Consider the following 15,974-nt stretch of genomic DNA (forward strand, 5'->3'; position numbering starts at 1 on the left):
GATCTAGGAATACAGACACATAATTCCCTGAAAGTGGCATTATAGGTAGACAGAGTTGTGAAGAAAGCTTGTTGCATCTTGGCCTTTGTAAATCAAAGTATTGAGTATAGGAGTTGGGATGTTATGGTGAGGCTGTATGAGACATTGGTGAGGCCAAATTTGGAGCATTATGTGCAGTTCTGGTCACCCAACTACAGGAAGGATATCAGTAAGTTTGAAAGAGAGCAGAAAAAAATTTACTAGGATGCTGCCTGGTCTTTAGGAGTAAGTTACAAAGATTTGTACCCTCTGTTCTATTAAATAGGTCAGGACTTTATTCCTTGGACCGTAGAAGAATGAGGAGAGATTTGATGGCGACTTACAAAATTATGAGGGGTATAGACAGATTAAATGTGAGTAGGCTCTTTCCACTAAGATTAGGAGAGATAAATATGAGAGGAAATGGCTTTAGAGTTAAAGGGAAAAGGTTTAGGGGAACATCTTCACTCAGAGAGTGGTGGGGGTGTGGAATGAGCTGCCATCTGATGTGGTAAATGCGGACTCATTATTAAGAATAAATTGGATAGATACATGGATGGGTGAGGTCTGAAGTGTTATGGACTAGGTACAGGTCAATGGGACTAGTGGAATAATATTTTGGCACAGACTAGAAGGACTTGTTTTCTGTGCTGTAGCATTCTATGGTTATATATTTTGCAATAGAGTATATATGTGACCTGTGCAATATCCTGCAGTACTACATTACACTGATAACATTTCCTGTTAAGGAAATGGTATTGAACTTGCAACAATCAGTTCCACAAAACATTAGGCTGTGTCCAAGAAGAAACAGCAAGACTTTTAAGTTGCTTTACATTCTAGAGATTCGGTTGAAGACTTAATGTAGATGAAAATTTGTGTTTGTCAATCTGGATTATCTTGGATGTCAACATGGATTTGAAGTGTTTCTGAAGTGTTTCAGCTTGATCTTGTGCAGAAACTTTTCTCTTGCTGGATATCCGGTGCTAATTACCAGACCACGTTGTCTAGGGTGTCAGTGCCACAGCCTTATTGTTACTCAGAGTTGAGCCAGATCTGGAAAACAGACGTCGCTGCCTTTTGAAGTTGAGTATTTTCCTATCTAGCCCACAGCCTTCAAGGTCTCTGTGTTCTTTCAGGTTTCCTGCATGTCACTGAATGTCATGCTTTCAGTTGTCTAATCCCAAGGTTCAGGTATTCCCTCCCTAAACCTCTCTATTCCTTATTCATTCTCCCTAAAATGCATTTCTAATGTTTGACAAAGATTTGTACCATCTGTTCTATTAGCCTTTTAAAATATAAAGAAAAAAGGCAGGATGTTTAGTGTAGCGGTTACCGCTACGCTGTTACAGCGCTAATGACCAGGGTTTAACCCGGCACCATCCGTAATTTGCTTGTACGTTCTCCCGTGCCTGTGTGGGTTTCCTCCTGGAGCTTCCACCCTTCAAAACGTACTGGGACTTTAAGTCAATTGGGTGTAATTGGGTGGCATGGGCCGAAAGGGCCTGTTATCTTGCTGTATGTCTAAATTTAAATTGTTGTGCATCTATGAAAAGCAAATAGAGTTAATGTTTCAGGCTGAAAAAGAAAGCACATTAACTCTGTTTCTCATTCCATACATACTGCTTAAGTAGAATTTGGAGTTTTTATTTCAGACATCCAACTTTCAATATATGTTTGTTATTCACAATTAAAGTTTGTCTGAAGCTCCACTTTAGGATGTTTTACAGCATTTAAATGTGCTACACAAATGTGCTTTGGGAGGAAATTAGCAGGATGTACAATCTAGATAGCTGAATGCATGATTGCAACAGAGGAACCAAGGCATGATGTTATTGGCAATGCATTAGTCGCACAAACTGGCGCTGCAGCTTCCAGTGTTTCATCTATTGAAAATTTTCATTTCTTGTTTAGTCAAGGAGATCACAGATCTGCAGTGACGATATTCTTAGTGCTGAGGTATAGTCATTCTGCAGACTTAGCAGCATCTCCTAAACCCACGACATCCACCATCTTACAGGTAACGGTAACCAGAGCATGGGTACAGCACACTCTTTAGGTTCACCTCTGAATCACCCATCATTCTGGCTTGCACGTTAAATGGGATTTTTTCGTTGTTGCTGTCAAGATCCTGGAACAGCGCTGAGGGACTGCAGCAGTTCAAGACAGTAGCTAATTATCACCGGATCACAAGGGATGGGCAATAGACACCATCTCACATGCTGAGAGTTCATTTTAAAAACTATATTGCATCTGTTTTCCCAATAATTCATTGAGCTCAACAGTGGAGGAGGCATTTTGGCCCTTTGTTCCTGTATTGGATCTGCAAAGGAGCAGACCTTTAGTCCCACACCTTTTGCTTTCCTAGAAGTTCCAAAGTTAATTCATTCTCCAGTATTTATTGAATTCTCTATTGAAAGTTACCATTAAATACATTTCTTCTGCTCTTTTGAACCTCTTCACCAAAACCCACTACCATAAATATTTGAGAATAATGTGGAAAAAAATTCCCCCCTTTTCCCCTCAAAAATAGGGGGGAGGGGGTCGCATTATACTTAAGAGTACAATTTTTAAAAAATTTCTGCAGGTGAGTGGGCGCAGTAGATGGCAGCGCGATTCGGGTAGCTGGGCAGGCCAGCAGCAGCACGGCTCGGGAGGGTGAGCAGGAGAGAGGCACCGCAGCTTGGGCGGCCGGGCAGGCAAGCAGGCGAGTGGCAGCACAACTCGGACGGCCAGGAGAGCGGCAGCATGACTCAGGCGGCCAAGAGGAGGGGGGTCCATGAGAGACGACATCGCAAATTTGACGGGTGAGGGGAGGGGGGTCGTGAGAGACGCCAGCGCAACTCAGGCGGGTGAAGGGAGGGGGGTCATGAGAGATGGCTGCGCAACTCGGGCGTGTGGGTGAGTGGCCGGAGAGAGGGCAGCGCGACACAGGCGGGTGAGGGGAGGGTGGGTCATATTATACACGGGGGTAAAATATTTTCCCCTTTTCCCCTCAAAAATGGGGGGGTCGCATTATACACAAGTCACATTATACACGAATATTTACTGTAATCCCATGATGTCTACTATTTTACAGAATGCATTCAAGGGAGTAATGCTGGCTGGAACTAAAGGCTCCCCCATCTTCACCCTGTTTTCTTTGTTTTAATTCCACGTCCTGTTTAGCAGCTTTCATACCAGCGAAAATTGTCCCTCAACCAGTTGACCACATTTGTAAGGGACTTATTGCAATACATTACATAGAAGACAAATCGAGTTATTTATGTCATGTCATCTTGATGCAAGCCCAGATTTGTTGTGATGCTAAACTGTAGTTGGGACATTGAGCCGACTCTTGAATTGAAATTCAACCTTTCAAGTGAAATTGTATTACAGCAGTCCCTCATTCTTGCTCTCTCTCTGTGAAGGCAAGATGGAGCCTGAACATAGCAATATGTTTTGCAAGTTGCTTGACAGACCCTCTATTTTCATGCATTTCCATTATTCTACACTATTACATCTCGCTCCCTGCTGTACTTAAGTGAGTTGCCTTCCCTGGGTGATGTGCAAAATAAAGCTTTTCACTGTATCACAGAGCATGTGACGAGAAACAATTCAATTCAAATTCAATGAAGAGGAATATACTGTTTGGTGATGATTCGGACGATAAATGCTCGGCCTTGCCAGACACTGAGGCTCAAAGTGTTTCTAGTCATCGTTAATTTCTACTGCAAATGGGCAGGGGGGGGGGGTGGAGAAATGCCAGCCAGAAAGGCCAGGCATTACTCTTCCCTACCTCAAAATTGAAAACTTGGCCAAATGCTGCATCAGTAATGACCTTGGACTCAATGTCACCAAAACCAAGGAGCTGATTGTTGACTTCAGGAAGGGAAAAGTAGACATTGGAAACCCTGGAAAATTTCTAAATGTGTAAAGGGAAGTATGCTGACCGGCTGCACCACGGTCTGGTATGGGGACACCAATTCTCCCCCCCCCCCAAGCATAAAGCCCTGCAAAATCTAGTGGACACAGTCCAGGACATCACAGGCAAACCCTCTTCCACCATTGAGAACATCTATGGGGAACGTTGCCATCAGAGAGCAGCAGCAATCATCAAGGATGCACACCACCCAGCACACGCTCTGTTCTCGCTGCTATCATCAAGAAAGAATTATAGGTGCCACAAGACTTGTACCATTAGGTTTAGGAACTGCTGCTACCCTTCCACCATCAGACTTCTCACAACAAACTCAATCAGGGACTTAATTAAGGACTTACTTTTGAACTTTAATGTTTTTTTTAAAATTCTCCTCTCTTTATTACATAGATGTTTACATTTATTTATTTTCTTCATGTGTATTTCAAGGTTGCATGTGATGTCATGTACGTACTGCGACAATAAATCTCAAGTCTGAAAACTCAACCCCTCCTTCTTTCAATGGCTTATGTTAGGTCCAATCCTCAGACTCTACTGGGCAGCACACGAGGGAGAGCCAGCTGTTTCACTGAAGGGCAGAATGGAAAAGAAAGAGAGCAGAAGCAAATTCACTGAGGAGCAGTAAATGTCGATAGACTGCATTAATCGGATGTCTTCATTAAGTTGGAAAAAGAATGAGTTGCTATGACAAATGTACCATGAACTTTCTCGATGAGGTAACAGACTTTTATTGCCTTACCCCCTTCCAGGCTATGGATTCTGAACAAATCCAGCTGAGAAGACAGATGTCGCAGACAGACAGTGGATCGCCGTCTTCCTCCCGGTGCACAAGACACCCCAAAACCTGCTGTTTTTGTTGGTGCTGCTCCTGGTAGGCCATAGAAAGTACTTCAGCGTTATGTTGTGTCAAAATTCAGCAGGTGCACACATGGCTCAGGAATGGCACCATAAACTCTTCAGCATCTGAGCACAAACTCTGGGCTGAAGTGCCAGAGGTGACATCGTTCCAATGAGTGGTTTACCAGAGCACCATTTCCCCTCTCGAGCAGGCACAAAAGATTAGAGGAAGAGCAGGGAAGTTCTTCTCAGTTCTATGAACACTATTTATTCCTTAACCAACGTCTGAATTGATTATTTATTTCAATCACAGCTTTTGAAAGCTTGTTTCTTTGTGTGCCTAAATTGACTCCAATGTTTCCCATTTGACAGCTGACAGAAGTAAAGCACAAAAGTCTGCAGACTCCCTGACTGAAGTAAAACCACAAAGCTGGGGAAGCTCAGCAGGTCAAACAATGTACTTTATATAGCAAAGATAAAGATACATAACCAGCATTTCGGGCTTGATGAAATTTACCTAGCTTTGTGTTTTTACAGCTGACAGATGCATTTTATTGTTTGTTATTCACGGAGAGCAGCTTTGAGGTTGTGAAAGGTGCCATATAACCATATAACCGTTTACAGCACGGAAACAGGCCATGTCGGCCCTTCAAGTCCATACCGGTTCACTTGAACAACTCCACTAGCTCCTCCGCAAACTCCTGAGGAAGCAGAGGCTCTCTTCATGATGCCACCGGTGCGCTGGTTGTCGTGTATCTCAAAAGTTTTACTAAGATGGATCTTGAATTTTGATATGCCTGTGGTTTTGGAGCTAATGCTCTGTGTGCCCTTTCTATTTCCATTTCTTCCTGCATTTCTGTCATTCCTTGGTATACTTTTGCTTTTTATACAAGAGCTTCTTCATTTGTTCAAAATGGAAAACCGTTAAACCACGGAAGGTCTTGGGGTTAATTTCCCTTCTATGTTGTGGTCCCTGACTGCCAAGTCATTGATTGTGATAGGAAGGAGCCAAGGAATAAGCGAAGATTCCCAAACCCCACCCCCAACCCACCTCCAGTAGTCCCATCGTGCTATTTAGCCATATTCAAGCAGGAGAATGTTGTGGATGGATGAGGTATTAGCTGAGCTCTTTTTTCTGCACTTCTGTCTCTGAGTCAGAATTTTACAGGTTAGAGACAAATTCCAGTGTCCCAAGACTGGTAGATTAATTGGTGTAGTGGCTGGCACGGGTTTCATGGGCGGGAAGGGCCTTCTACCTTACTGTATCAATAAAATTAAATTATAAAATAGAACTGGAAAATGTTAACATGTCAGAGGATGCTTCCTTTAAAATAAGATCCCTGCCTGCTGACTGAGAGCATATCCTGAATACCAATAATGTCTTTTTTTTCCTGCTTAGATCATTATGGATCTAATTGACAATTTACACTTTAGAAGATACAAAAAGGAATAATATGCAAGGGCAAATATTGACCTGGGTATATCATGGGGATAGGAGAACACAGAGAAGTACACTTAGGAGAGCAAGTAATTTGTTCAGAAAGAAATGCACTGCCACCATACCTTTTAATGAGCTCACAAGTAGGAGTATGCTAAACATCCTTTTCATAATTTACACCAAAAGGAAACAATATGGATCAAATCCTTCCAATACTACCATCCCTTGTTTATCCCTAGATTGTACCTTCAGCATCTAGGATTTCAATTCCAGGGATCTAAATTCTGGATTCTGCTACACCACATGCATTCTTGCTCCCCCTCTCCTCCACCCGACCTGAAGCCATTTTAAGGTACCCTTTAAAGATTCCACATTTCCCCCTCTCCCCCACCTGACCAGAAGCTACTTTAAGGCACCCTTTAAAGATTGCACATTTCCCCCTCTCCCCCACCTGACCAGAAGCTACTTTAAGGTACCCTTTAAAGATTCCACATTTCCCCCTCTCCCCCACATGACCAGAAGCTACTTTAAGATACCCTTTAAAGATTCCACATTTCCCCCTCTTCCCCACCCGACCTGAAGACACGTTAAGACACCCTTTAAAGATTCCACATTTCCCCCTCTCCCCCACCTGACCAGAAGCTACTTTAAGGCACCCTTTAAAGATTATACATTTGACCAAGCTTTGTATGAACTATTATCTCCTTAACTGGCAGGCGGGAGCATAAGATCAATTCAAGAGACAACAATACATAAATTAGGTATCAGTTTCTGTCTGATACCACAATTGTGTAAAATTCTAAGAATTTTTACCTGTTGAATCAGGTAGAGGATGGGTGGGAGAAATACCTATCAAAGTTGAGAAAACTTCAGTAAAATAATCCTTCATTTCCTTCTAGCCTAACTGTCAGGAACGAAGAAAAAGACGATTGCAGTCAAAAAGCTTCCATCCCTTTGAAGCAGGAAAATCAGAAACAAGAAGAAAGGTGAGCAAATCACTCTAAAGACTTACAATTCTTCACAATTTAAGTGCAATTTTAGCTCCTTTGAAAAATTGATGTTGAGTTTATTGAATGTAAGATTGGCTCAGTTGGTTCTGCTTTATTACCCTTAAATCAAATTATTCAGGACATCTGCCCACCCCCAGACTTCAGTGTTCAAGATGCTAGGTTTTGTTGTCTACAGGAAAAAACTAAACTTAAACTCTGCAAAAGAATGGGAAAGATCCTACAGTGATACTTAAGGAAGAATGCAAGTCATTCTCTGAGCATGCTGGGAACAGTTCAGGCATATTTGCGCCAGATAAAGGTGTTGGTTATTGGCAGATTAAGATTGCTCTGGGACCCAGGTTAATCCTACAGTTCATTTAAATCTGTAATGACCGTGAGGCAAATTGCGTAAAATGCAAGCCAACATATGTCAGTATAAATGACAGGACTTGTAAACACAACTTCCAATCTTGGGCATTTTCCATTAGATAAAATCTGATGGTATTTAAATAGTTCATTTTGTTGACAAATAGGTTACAAGATGGATCCAAATTCAGCATTAATGCCAGGCAAACAAAAGAGAAATTATTAAGAATGCCAGGTATAGGTCATTCAGCCCAACCATTCAATGGTAGGAATTTGTCCACACAATATTTCTCTCATCAAAATTCAAATCAACCCCTGAGCCCCTCTTTCCATTCCATTTTCAATCTGTGTTTACTTGGCTTCCTCTTAAATACAACAATGATACTCATTTCAATTATTTCCTGTCATTCTGAGTTCCTCATACTCTGTTTCTATATGTCAGTGACTGCCTTATATGTACTTGTGATCGACGGCTTTGGATCCCCTGGCAATGGTAACAGCAGGTTTCCATGCTAAAAATAAAAGCCATTTCATCACAAAAATTGCTCTGGAGCTCAATACAATATTAGGGATGTATCTCGGAGAAACTATTGCCAAATGTTGCAACATACAATGAACAACATTTGTACAACTCTTTAGAAGACAAAGATCATAGAGCGAAGCTTCTTGGAGGTTTTCTTGGAAATGCATGCCAGCCCTGTGGTGTCTGTGCTCGAAGTTTCTTTTGATTTTTAAAAAAATTTTCAATCTTCAAACATTTATCCATTTCCATTGAAGATGCTGTTTTGAGTTCCATCCACTCCCTTTTTGGTGGGTCATCCCATGACCCAGAATTTTTTTCACAGCTTATCCAAACTCAACGATTAATCCAGAATGTTCCCCCCATGGCTCAATCATTGACCCTTGAAAAAAGCTTTTTACCAATGTATTTTTTTGGAACAAAAATCCTTTTTATAACTTTGATTCTATCCTTTTGTTCAAACCTCATCCAATTAACTCTATTCTCTGTCTCAAAACCTCTCCCATGTAATTTACTCCATAATCATCACCCTTTTACTTGGTCAAGGTCTTTAAAGTTCCTTCATTTTTTCCCCCTTCTTACAGCAATTGCAAGGAGAAGGTTGGATGTACAGTGAGTGGGGATAGGGTTAGCATTTCACAAGGCTTTGGTGAAAAGTTGTCACACTGTTAAAAAAAAAATCTAAACCATAGTTCCTCTCAGAAGCTTCCTGACCTGCTCAATATTTCCACCCTTTTCTGTCTTTGTTACCACACCTGCTACTTTTTTCTGTGTGCCTTCTTACCATTGGTCTACCCAAACAAAGCTTCCATTACACAGGAAACAGAAAAACTGTTGATGCTAGAATCTCGAATGAACAAAGAGAAGATGGAGGGACTCAAACGGTCAAGCAGCATCCATGGAGCAAAAGGATCAGTCAACATTTTGGATTGGGATCCTTTATCAAGTCTCAACAAAGGATCCCAACCTGAAACATTGACTATTTGTATCCATGGATGCTGCCTGACCCATTAAGTCCCTCCAGTTTATCTTTATTCACACTGTTTCCTTCATTTTCTCTATTGCACATCAAGCTTATGATGGCTGCATTCTCCCCTCTTAATTCACAGAATGAGTTTAAGTCTGGAAGAGGTCACCTGCTGGTCCCAGTCCTTCGAACAGCTCCTGAAGGATCCAAATGGAAGGAAAATTTTATTGGAATTCTTGCAGAGTGAACACAGTGATGAAAACATTCTTTTCTGGCTTGCCTGTGAGGAATTCAAGCAAGAGGAGCACAAAGCCATAATTATGGAGAAGGCTACATCAATATATTTTGATTATATCTCAGTACTGTCTCCCAAGGAGGTGAGTAAAGCTGACAGCTCCTGGCTAAATGGTCACAAAATAAGGAAGGTAGACAAGGAAAGAATTTGTAAGTTAGTGGGTTGAACAACCTTAACATTTTCTACAGAGTTCTAGTGCTTTTGATGCTATTATAATGTGGGAAACGTTGCATCTAATTTGTATCTATAAATTTTCCTCAAACAATAATGTCCAGATATACCGTTTAATTGAGCATTAATATAAAAGGGTTTTATACATTTCAATCAAGTACCCTTCTAAATTTCAGATTTATGTCTATTGGAGTTAAAAGTATGAGAGTGTAGTGAACTCACTACGGCTACAGCTAGGTTATAGCTCTTGGTTAAAGCCCTAAGGAAAGAGACACACAGCAGTAGAGTGTGTTCGACACTGAGTTTATCCAGTGGCAGCTCTGTCTTTTATAGTCAGTTTGGCTGTGTCACCACCAGGGGTGTGGCTGAAGCAGGCCAGCTGTCGATTGGTTACCTCAGATGCCCGGGCCCTGATTGGGTCCCCGTGATCTACCGATGGTGATTGGCCAGTTTCACCACTCTGCCGGCGACTTATGGAAATTGGCGTTTCAGCCCGCATGATGCTTTGCCAGTCACCACATTTGACGGTCATTTCATTTCCTGGTCGGCCTGAGGCACGGGCCGCTACACGACCCCTCCAAGAACCAGCAATCGGGGCACTGTTTTTAGGAGGCCGACCCCTGCACTGTGGGGTCGGGTGAGTGATGGGCTGGTCAAAATCCAAGTAGGCTAGTTTCAACCGGTCGAATGTGAAAATCTCTTCCCTGCTGCCCACGTCCAAACACAGGTGGAGCTGTTGTTTCAGAGGACATGGTATGGCCCCTCGTAAGGCCGCTGTAGAGGTGGCCGGTGAGCCCTGAGCCAAACAAACATGTATTTACAGTTAAAGTTCTTTGGGAAGTAGAGTCTAGGTTTAGTGGGATTTAGGGTGCCTAGGTGCTCATGTAGTCTGGACAATGTGATTGCTGGGAGCTCCCCTAAGTCCTCAGGGGCCGTCACAAATTTGCTCAATATAACTATAGGGGTACGCCATAGACTAACTTGGCAGATGATGCCTCGAGGTCCTCCTTGGGTGCAGTGCGGAAGGCTAACAGGACCCAAGGGTGTTTGTCGGCTCAGTTAGGTCTGGTAAGCCATGCCATTAAAGCTGCCTTAAGGTGTCTGAGGAACCTTTCCACCAACCAGATGGCCTGTGGGTGATACGTCATGGTGTGGTGGAGTTGAGTCCCCAGGGCATGGGCTAAGGCGGTCCACAGACTGGAAGTAAATTAGGCCCCCCCCTGTCCAATATAAGATGTTCAGAGACCCCAAAATGCGCTATCCAAGTGTTGAGTAAAACCCGTGTGCATGCTTCTATGAAAGCCTCTGGCCATCTGGTCGACCATTGTGAGAAAGTAACGTGCACCTCTGGATACAGGTAGGGGCCTCACAATGTCAATGTGCAGGTTTGAAAAATCAGTATTTCCACTTCAAAGCAAATATTTTATGACAAGATTTTCTCTTTAAAGGAAATGTAAAATGTAAGGAAAACTAAGATACTCTCATTAGCAAGATTCCCACATTAACATGAATGCATTATGGCAAAATTCTTTGAAATAGGTCTTTTGATATCAGACATCTTTCAAATGGGCAACAATGCCAAACTAAAATATACTTGTTTTTTTTCCAATAGATCAGCATCGATGCCAGCGTGCGAGAAGTAATCAACCAAAAGATGACAATCCCAACAACAGACATCTTTGATGAAGCCCAGATGCATGTGTATGCACTGATGCACAGAGACTCTTACCCCAGGTTTCTGAATTCACCGGTGTACAAATCGCTTCTGAAAGAATTATCCCCCTCAGACAATGCCCTTGACTCTGACCTGTGACAATCACTTCCACAATGTGTGGAACACCAAACAACAGAGCTAATTCCCGAACTCAATCACGTACTTTAAGGAATCAAACGCTCCGCCTCCCATGGGGATCTGTATCGCTGTCTCTGACACAGAGAGGAGTCAGCGCATTCAGAGCAGAACTGCCACCCTTGTATTATAGAAAGGGCTAACTTTCTTCATTGATTGAATTGTAAAACAAATAGCACCACAAAACAGCCTTGGTTTCTTGAATATTGGATTGGCAATATAATGTCACATCAGGCATGTACTTTGTTAATATGTCAGTCAAAATGTGAATACAGTAAAATCCCCATTATTCAGAATTCAAGCAACCGCAACCGACAAAATAAATAGGTTAAAAAATACAAACATTTAAAATTGGCGTCCCTTAGCAGTTAGTTCAACAATCACGCCATATGCAATCTCAAGCAAGTGGCAAAATCACTCATTTGGCATCTACCAATCTCCATGTGTGTTGTATACTGGGGGTTTTACTGCATTGAGTGTAGACTACTGACTTGCTTTCTTTAGTTTTTGGACACATATTGGGCATGTGACATAACCCAGAGGATAAGGAAAAATCTTAATTCCAAAAACAAAACACCACAAAGCATGGCTTTGAATGCACAAGTATTGTCGGTGTTCATTGGCAATTTGATTGCAGTTTGATAGTGTAGAGATGCCGCTGTAAAGTTCCCTTATCTGGAGATCCCCAAATGGGAATGTGGCATGTTAGATATATGAGCAGACTCCCAGCCCCTAGCACATCCAGGAGAGAGTTTACTACCAGTAACAAGATGCCAGAGAGAGGCTATTCCCAGTTTGTAGTCCAAATACAACATCAGCACAGCCTTGCACTTTCAGGACCTCCTTCCCCCTTCTTTGCCCTTTACTTTTCTGTCTCTCCTCCCATCCTTCACTCTTCAGTAATAGCGAGTGATAATCACAGTACACCTGCCCTTCCTCACTCAAGTCAAGCTTTACATTTAAGTTTATTGTCACGTTATATCTAGTTGAGCGAGAAGAGTTCTTCTGCAAGCATTTGAGCAACCTTGGTATAATATTCATACAGTGGCAAAAAATGAAAAGAAAGCTCATGATAGCACCGTTATGGTGTTCATTCAGGAGCCTGAAGGCTGCAGGAATGAACTGTCTTTAAGCCTTTTGGTACGTGCTTTCATACTCTTAAGCCTTCTCTTGGTGGAAGTAGGGAGAAGAGTGTGTGTCTGGGGTGTGATGAGTCCTTCACTATGTTGGCTGTCTTTCCTTGGTAACAGGAGATATAGATGGTGTCCGTGGAGAGCAGGGGAGTTTGCATTATGTTCTGAGCTGCATTCACCATCTTCACAGCTTCCTCAGATCATGAACAGAGTAGCTCTCGTACCTCATCCAGCAAGTAGATTTTTGACGATGTGCCTGTAGAAGTTGTTCAGGGACAAGGGGGACATGGCAAACACCCTTAGTATTCTCAGAAAGTAGAGGTGTCGGTGTGCCTTCTTGACCATCACGTCAATGCGCATGTTCCAGGTCAGGTCAATGTAGATATTTATTCCTAGGAACTGGAACCTACGTTATCTACTCTTTCTACATCGGTGCAAGAGTGATTTGAAAATACAGTACAAGAGAATTCTATTCACCATCCAAAGACAATGAACCTCTACTGACCTGGCTTCTCCAGACAAATCTGTACAACCCCTCCCCACTCCTTCAAAAATACCATGCTCACCAATCTACAATGATAACTCGCAAAACATGAATCACCTTCTATATCTCTTGAGATATTCTTCAGGGAGGCTAGATGTTGATGACAAACATTCACACTGAACTAGCACAGACTGTGGCTGATTTTGGAAATTGTTTGAAGATCATGACTACAGAAGTAAAACCAAATTATGATCGGCTAAACAGTTATGAATATTTGGACAACCTACAACAGCTCAAAAAGCATTGGCAAAGAACCATCACCAATTCTCCACATAATCCTCCACATAATCCTCCAAATCAACTGGTGGCATAGAAAAACCAATGTCAATGTCCTCTCCCAAATCAGTGTCAATGCTCTAATCTCATTGGCCATATTTCTCACCTATCTGACTACAGATTGCCAAAGTCACGTATGATATTCTGAGCTCCATCATGGAGGGAAGAACTGCTTCAAGGGCATTCTCTAAGATTTCTTGAAAACAGAATGTGATATCCTCTCTCATCCATGGCCATTCCCACCCGATGACTGCTCAAAATGGGAAAGTGGATTAAGAAATGAGCATCTCGAGTCTCTGAAGTGGAAGAGAAGGTGCAAGCAAACTGCTGAAGCAACCCATTCCATCAAGCACCACTCGCCACAACTATGATAGAGTTTGACAATCCGATGCAGGCGTCTTAAGTCACCTCTTAAGCTACAGAATTGGAAATGGAAACAAGCCTGATTGGCCAACTGAGAGCAAAGAGAATTACAATTTATTGGGGAAACCAAAAAAAAATGATGCTCAACTTCTTAAGAACAAAAAGTGCATGATTTTGCCAAAGATATTGATACCAAAAACAATCCTCTAATGGAAGCAAAAACAAAAAAACTGAAGAATTCAAGCATTGTGTTATACATCATGGCATCCAAGAAATTGTCAAAACTGCAAGGATTACAAGTACCTGGAATATTTTAAGATCGGAAATTCCTCAACTCGTATAATCCCATTTGATCTAAAGGATTCCCTCAATAGGCAGGTCAAATTGGGAATTAACAAAATAGTGATAAAAGTTGTCTCATCTTCTTTTAAAGATGCTTCGAATTTTGTCCTGTTCTCTGATTTTTTTTAAAATTTTACATTTTCAGTTTTTAATATACAGTAAAACCCATCTTATCCAAAATTCAAACAACCGGCAAAAAAAATCACAGAAAAGATATGTGATTAAAATTGGTGAGCCTTGCTCTTAGTTCACCAATCCATGCAACAGGCAATCTCAAGCCACCAGAAAATTTACTTATCCAGCATCTATGAAACCCCATGAGTGCTGGATAGCAGGGGTTTTACTGCATTTAATTTTTGTTGACTTTATTGTACTGCAGCAATTCCTGAAAATATGAATCAATAACAACACTCCTGGTACCTGAATGGTTAACATTTATTGTCTTAGTGAACTGTTTCGTAGAATTGGCCAAAAAATGAATTTATCAAATGGTGTTTCTAGATAATTGATTTATCAAGCGCATCCTGTTAAATCATTTTATCATTAAATCTATTTGAGAACAACTGTAGGTCTCCAATTGGTCTTATTTGGGTATCAAATATTAATCTTAATAAATCTAATCCATAAATTTGACCCAATTCTAATTGCATTCTGGTAATTATGCTGTTAGAGGCTGAGAGAAAAACTGAAAACCTCTCTATTCTCTCACGTGGAAGGAAGTAAAAGATCTCATGCTTCTATTTTGAGAAGAGCAGGGGACTTCTCCCCATTGACAAGACCAATGTTTATCTCTCAGCCAACATCATAAAGCAGATTTTGTCATTACCATAGTGCACAAGAGTTTACTGGTTGCAGATCAGCTACGTTCCTGTATCGTAAACGATGATGGACATAAAAACTGCTTGATTGATTGGATGCCTTTTGAGATGGATTTGAAGTAGGTCTTTCCTTCTTGATGCCATGAGGTTATTTCTGACACTAAGTGCACCATGTCATTTTAATTTAAATGTATGTCATAAAAATAGGGTGAAGTTTTTTTAAATCATGAAAAGTCCATTCAAATGGTGGGCAACTTTCAACAACAGCTTTTGATTGTATTCTTACTTTGAAAGTTAACCAGTAATGAGATGGTTTTTGATGGCTCATTTTCTCTTAACTTTGACTCAAAGTTCATAGGTTTCTTTCATTCCATCATTAATCTCAGAGGGTCACATGCCACATGAACAGGATGTGAACTTCACCACTAGAGAACAACCGAGATCGGGTGTACACCAACGTCCCTGGTGCATACAAGGCTGCACCTCACCCCCACTTGCTTACTCAGATCACCTATCAGCCCTGCTTATCCTGGTGTACAGACTGCCAGTAATGCAAACTAGGTCAGTTTGTAGGGAGATCAGGATATGGCTGGGGGGGGGGGGGGGTCACAGCAGCACTGAAGGACTGCTTTGAGACCACAGTCAGGAGCTGTTTCAGGAAGGCAGCCACCTACAACAGTCAAGTAAATGTGGAGGAGTACATGAGCTCAGTGACTTGTTACATCAGCAAATGCATTGAGGATGTCACCAAGATCAAATGCTTTACAACCAGAAACCCAGATGCAGAGTGCCAGGCCCTTATCAAAGCTCATGATGCTGCCTTCAGGACAAAGTGTAGAATGGCACTAAGATCACCCAGGGCTGAACTCACCCATGCAATCTGGAAGGCAAAGTGGGGGGTAAACACAGAAGATCCACAGACAGCTGTGCAACACCAACAACACAAGGCACATATGACAAGGGGTCAAGACGATAACAGGTCACAAGTCAACCTTGCGAGTTAAAGGATAATGATGCCTCCCTTCCAGCAGACTGATTATCTTCTATGCACAGTTTGATGAGAAGAACTCGATGATTCCAAAGAAAGCTTCGTGGCCCCCTGCATAGCCATGGACAAGGCAAGGAGAAC

The 15,974-nt window shown here is 41.8% G+C and overlaps 1 protein-coding gene across 2 annotated transcripts; it reads left to right on the plus strand.

Moving 5' to 3' along the window:
• The first annotated feature begins 787 nt into the window (after window positions 1–787).
• Window positions 788–14,590, plus strand: LOC138741379 (regulator of G-protein signaling 20-like). 2 transcript variants are annotated; one of them, XM_069895364.1, is made up of 5 exons: window positions 788–1,103; window positions 4,687–4,808; window positions 7,112–7,198; window positions 9,197–9,431; window positions 11,133–14,590. In XM_069895364.1, exons 2-5 carry the CDS (start codon window positions 4,690–4,692, stop codon window positions 11,331–11,333), a joined length of 642 nt encoding a protein of 213 aa, XP_069751465.1. In that variant the 5' UTR covers window positions 788–1,103; window positions 4,687–4,689; the 3' UTR covers window positions 11,334–14,590. The 2 variants fall into 2 exon arrangements, with proteins under 2 accessions (XP_069751465.1, XP_069751464.1); XM_069895363.1 differs by lacking the exon at window positions 788–1,103 and adding an exon at window positions 1,112–2,038.
• The last annotated feature ends 1,384 nt before the right edge of the window (window positions 14,591–15,974 follow it).

The sequence above is a fragment of the Narcine bancroftii genome, chromosome 8 (assembly GCF_036971445.1).
Source record: "Narcine bancroftii isolate sNarBan1 chromosome 8, sNarBan1.hap1, whole genome shotgun sequence".
NCBI lineage: Eukaryota > Metazoa > Chordata > Chondrichthyes > Torpediniformes > Narcinidae > Narcine > Narcine bancroftii.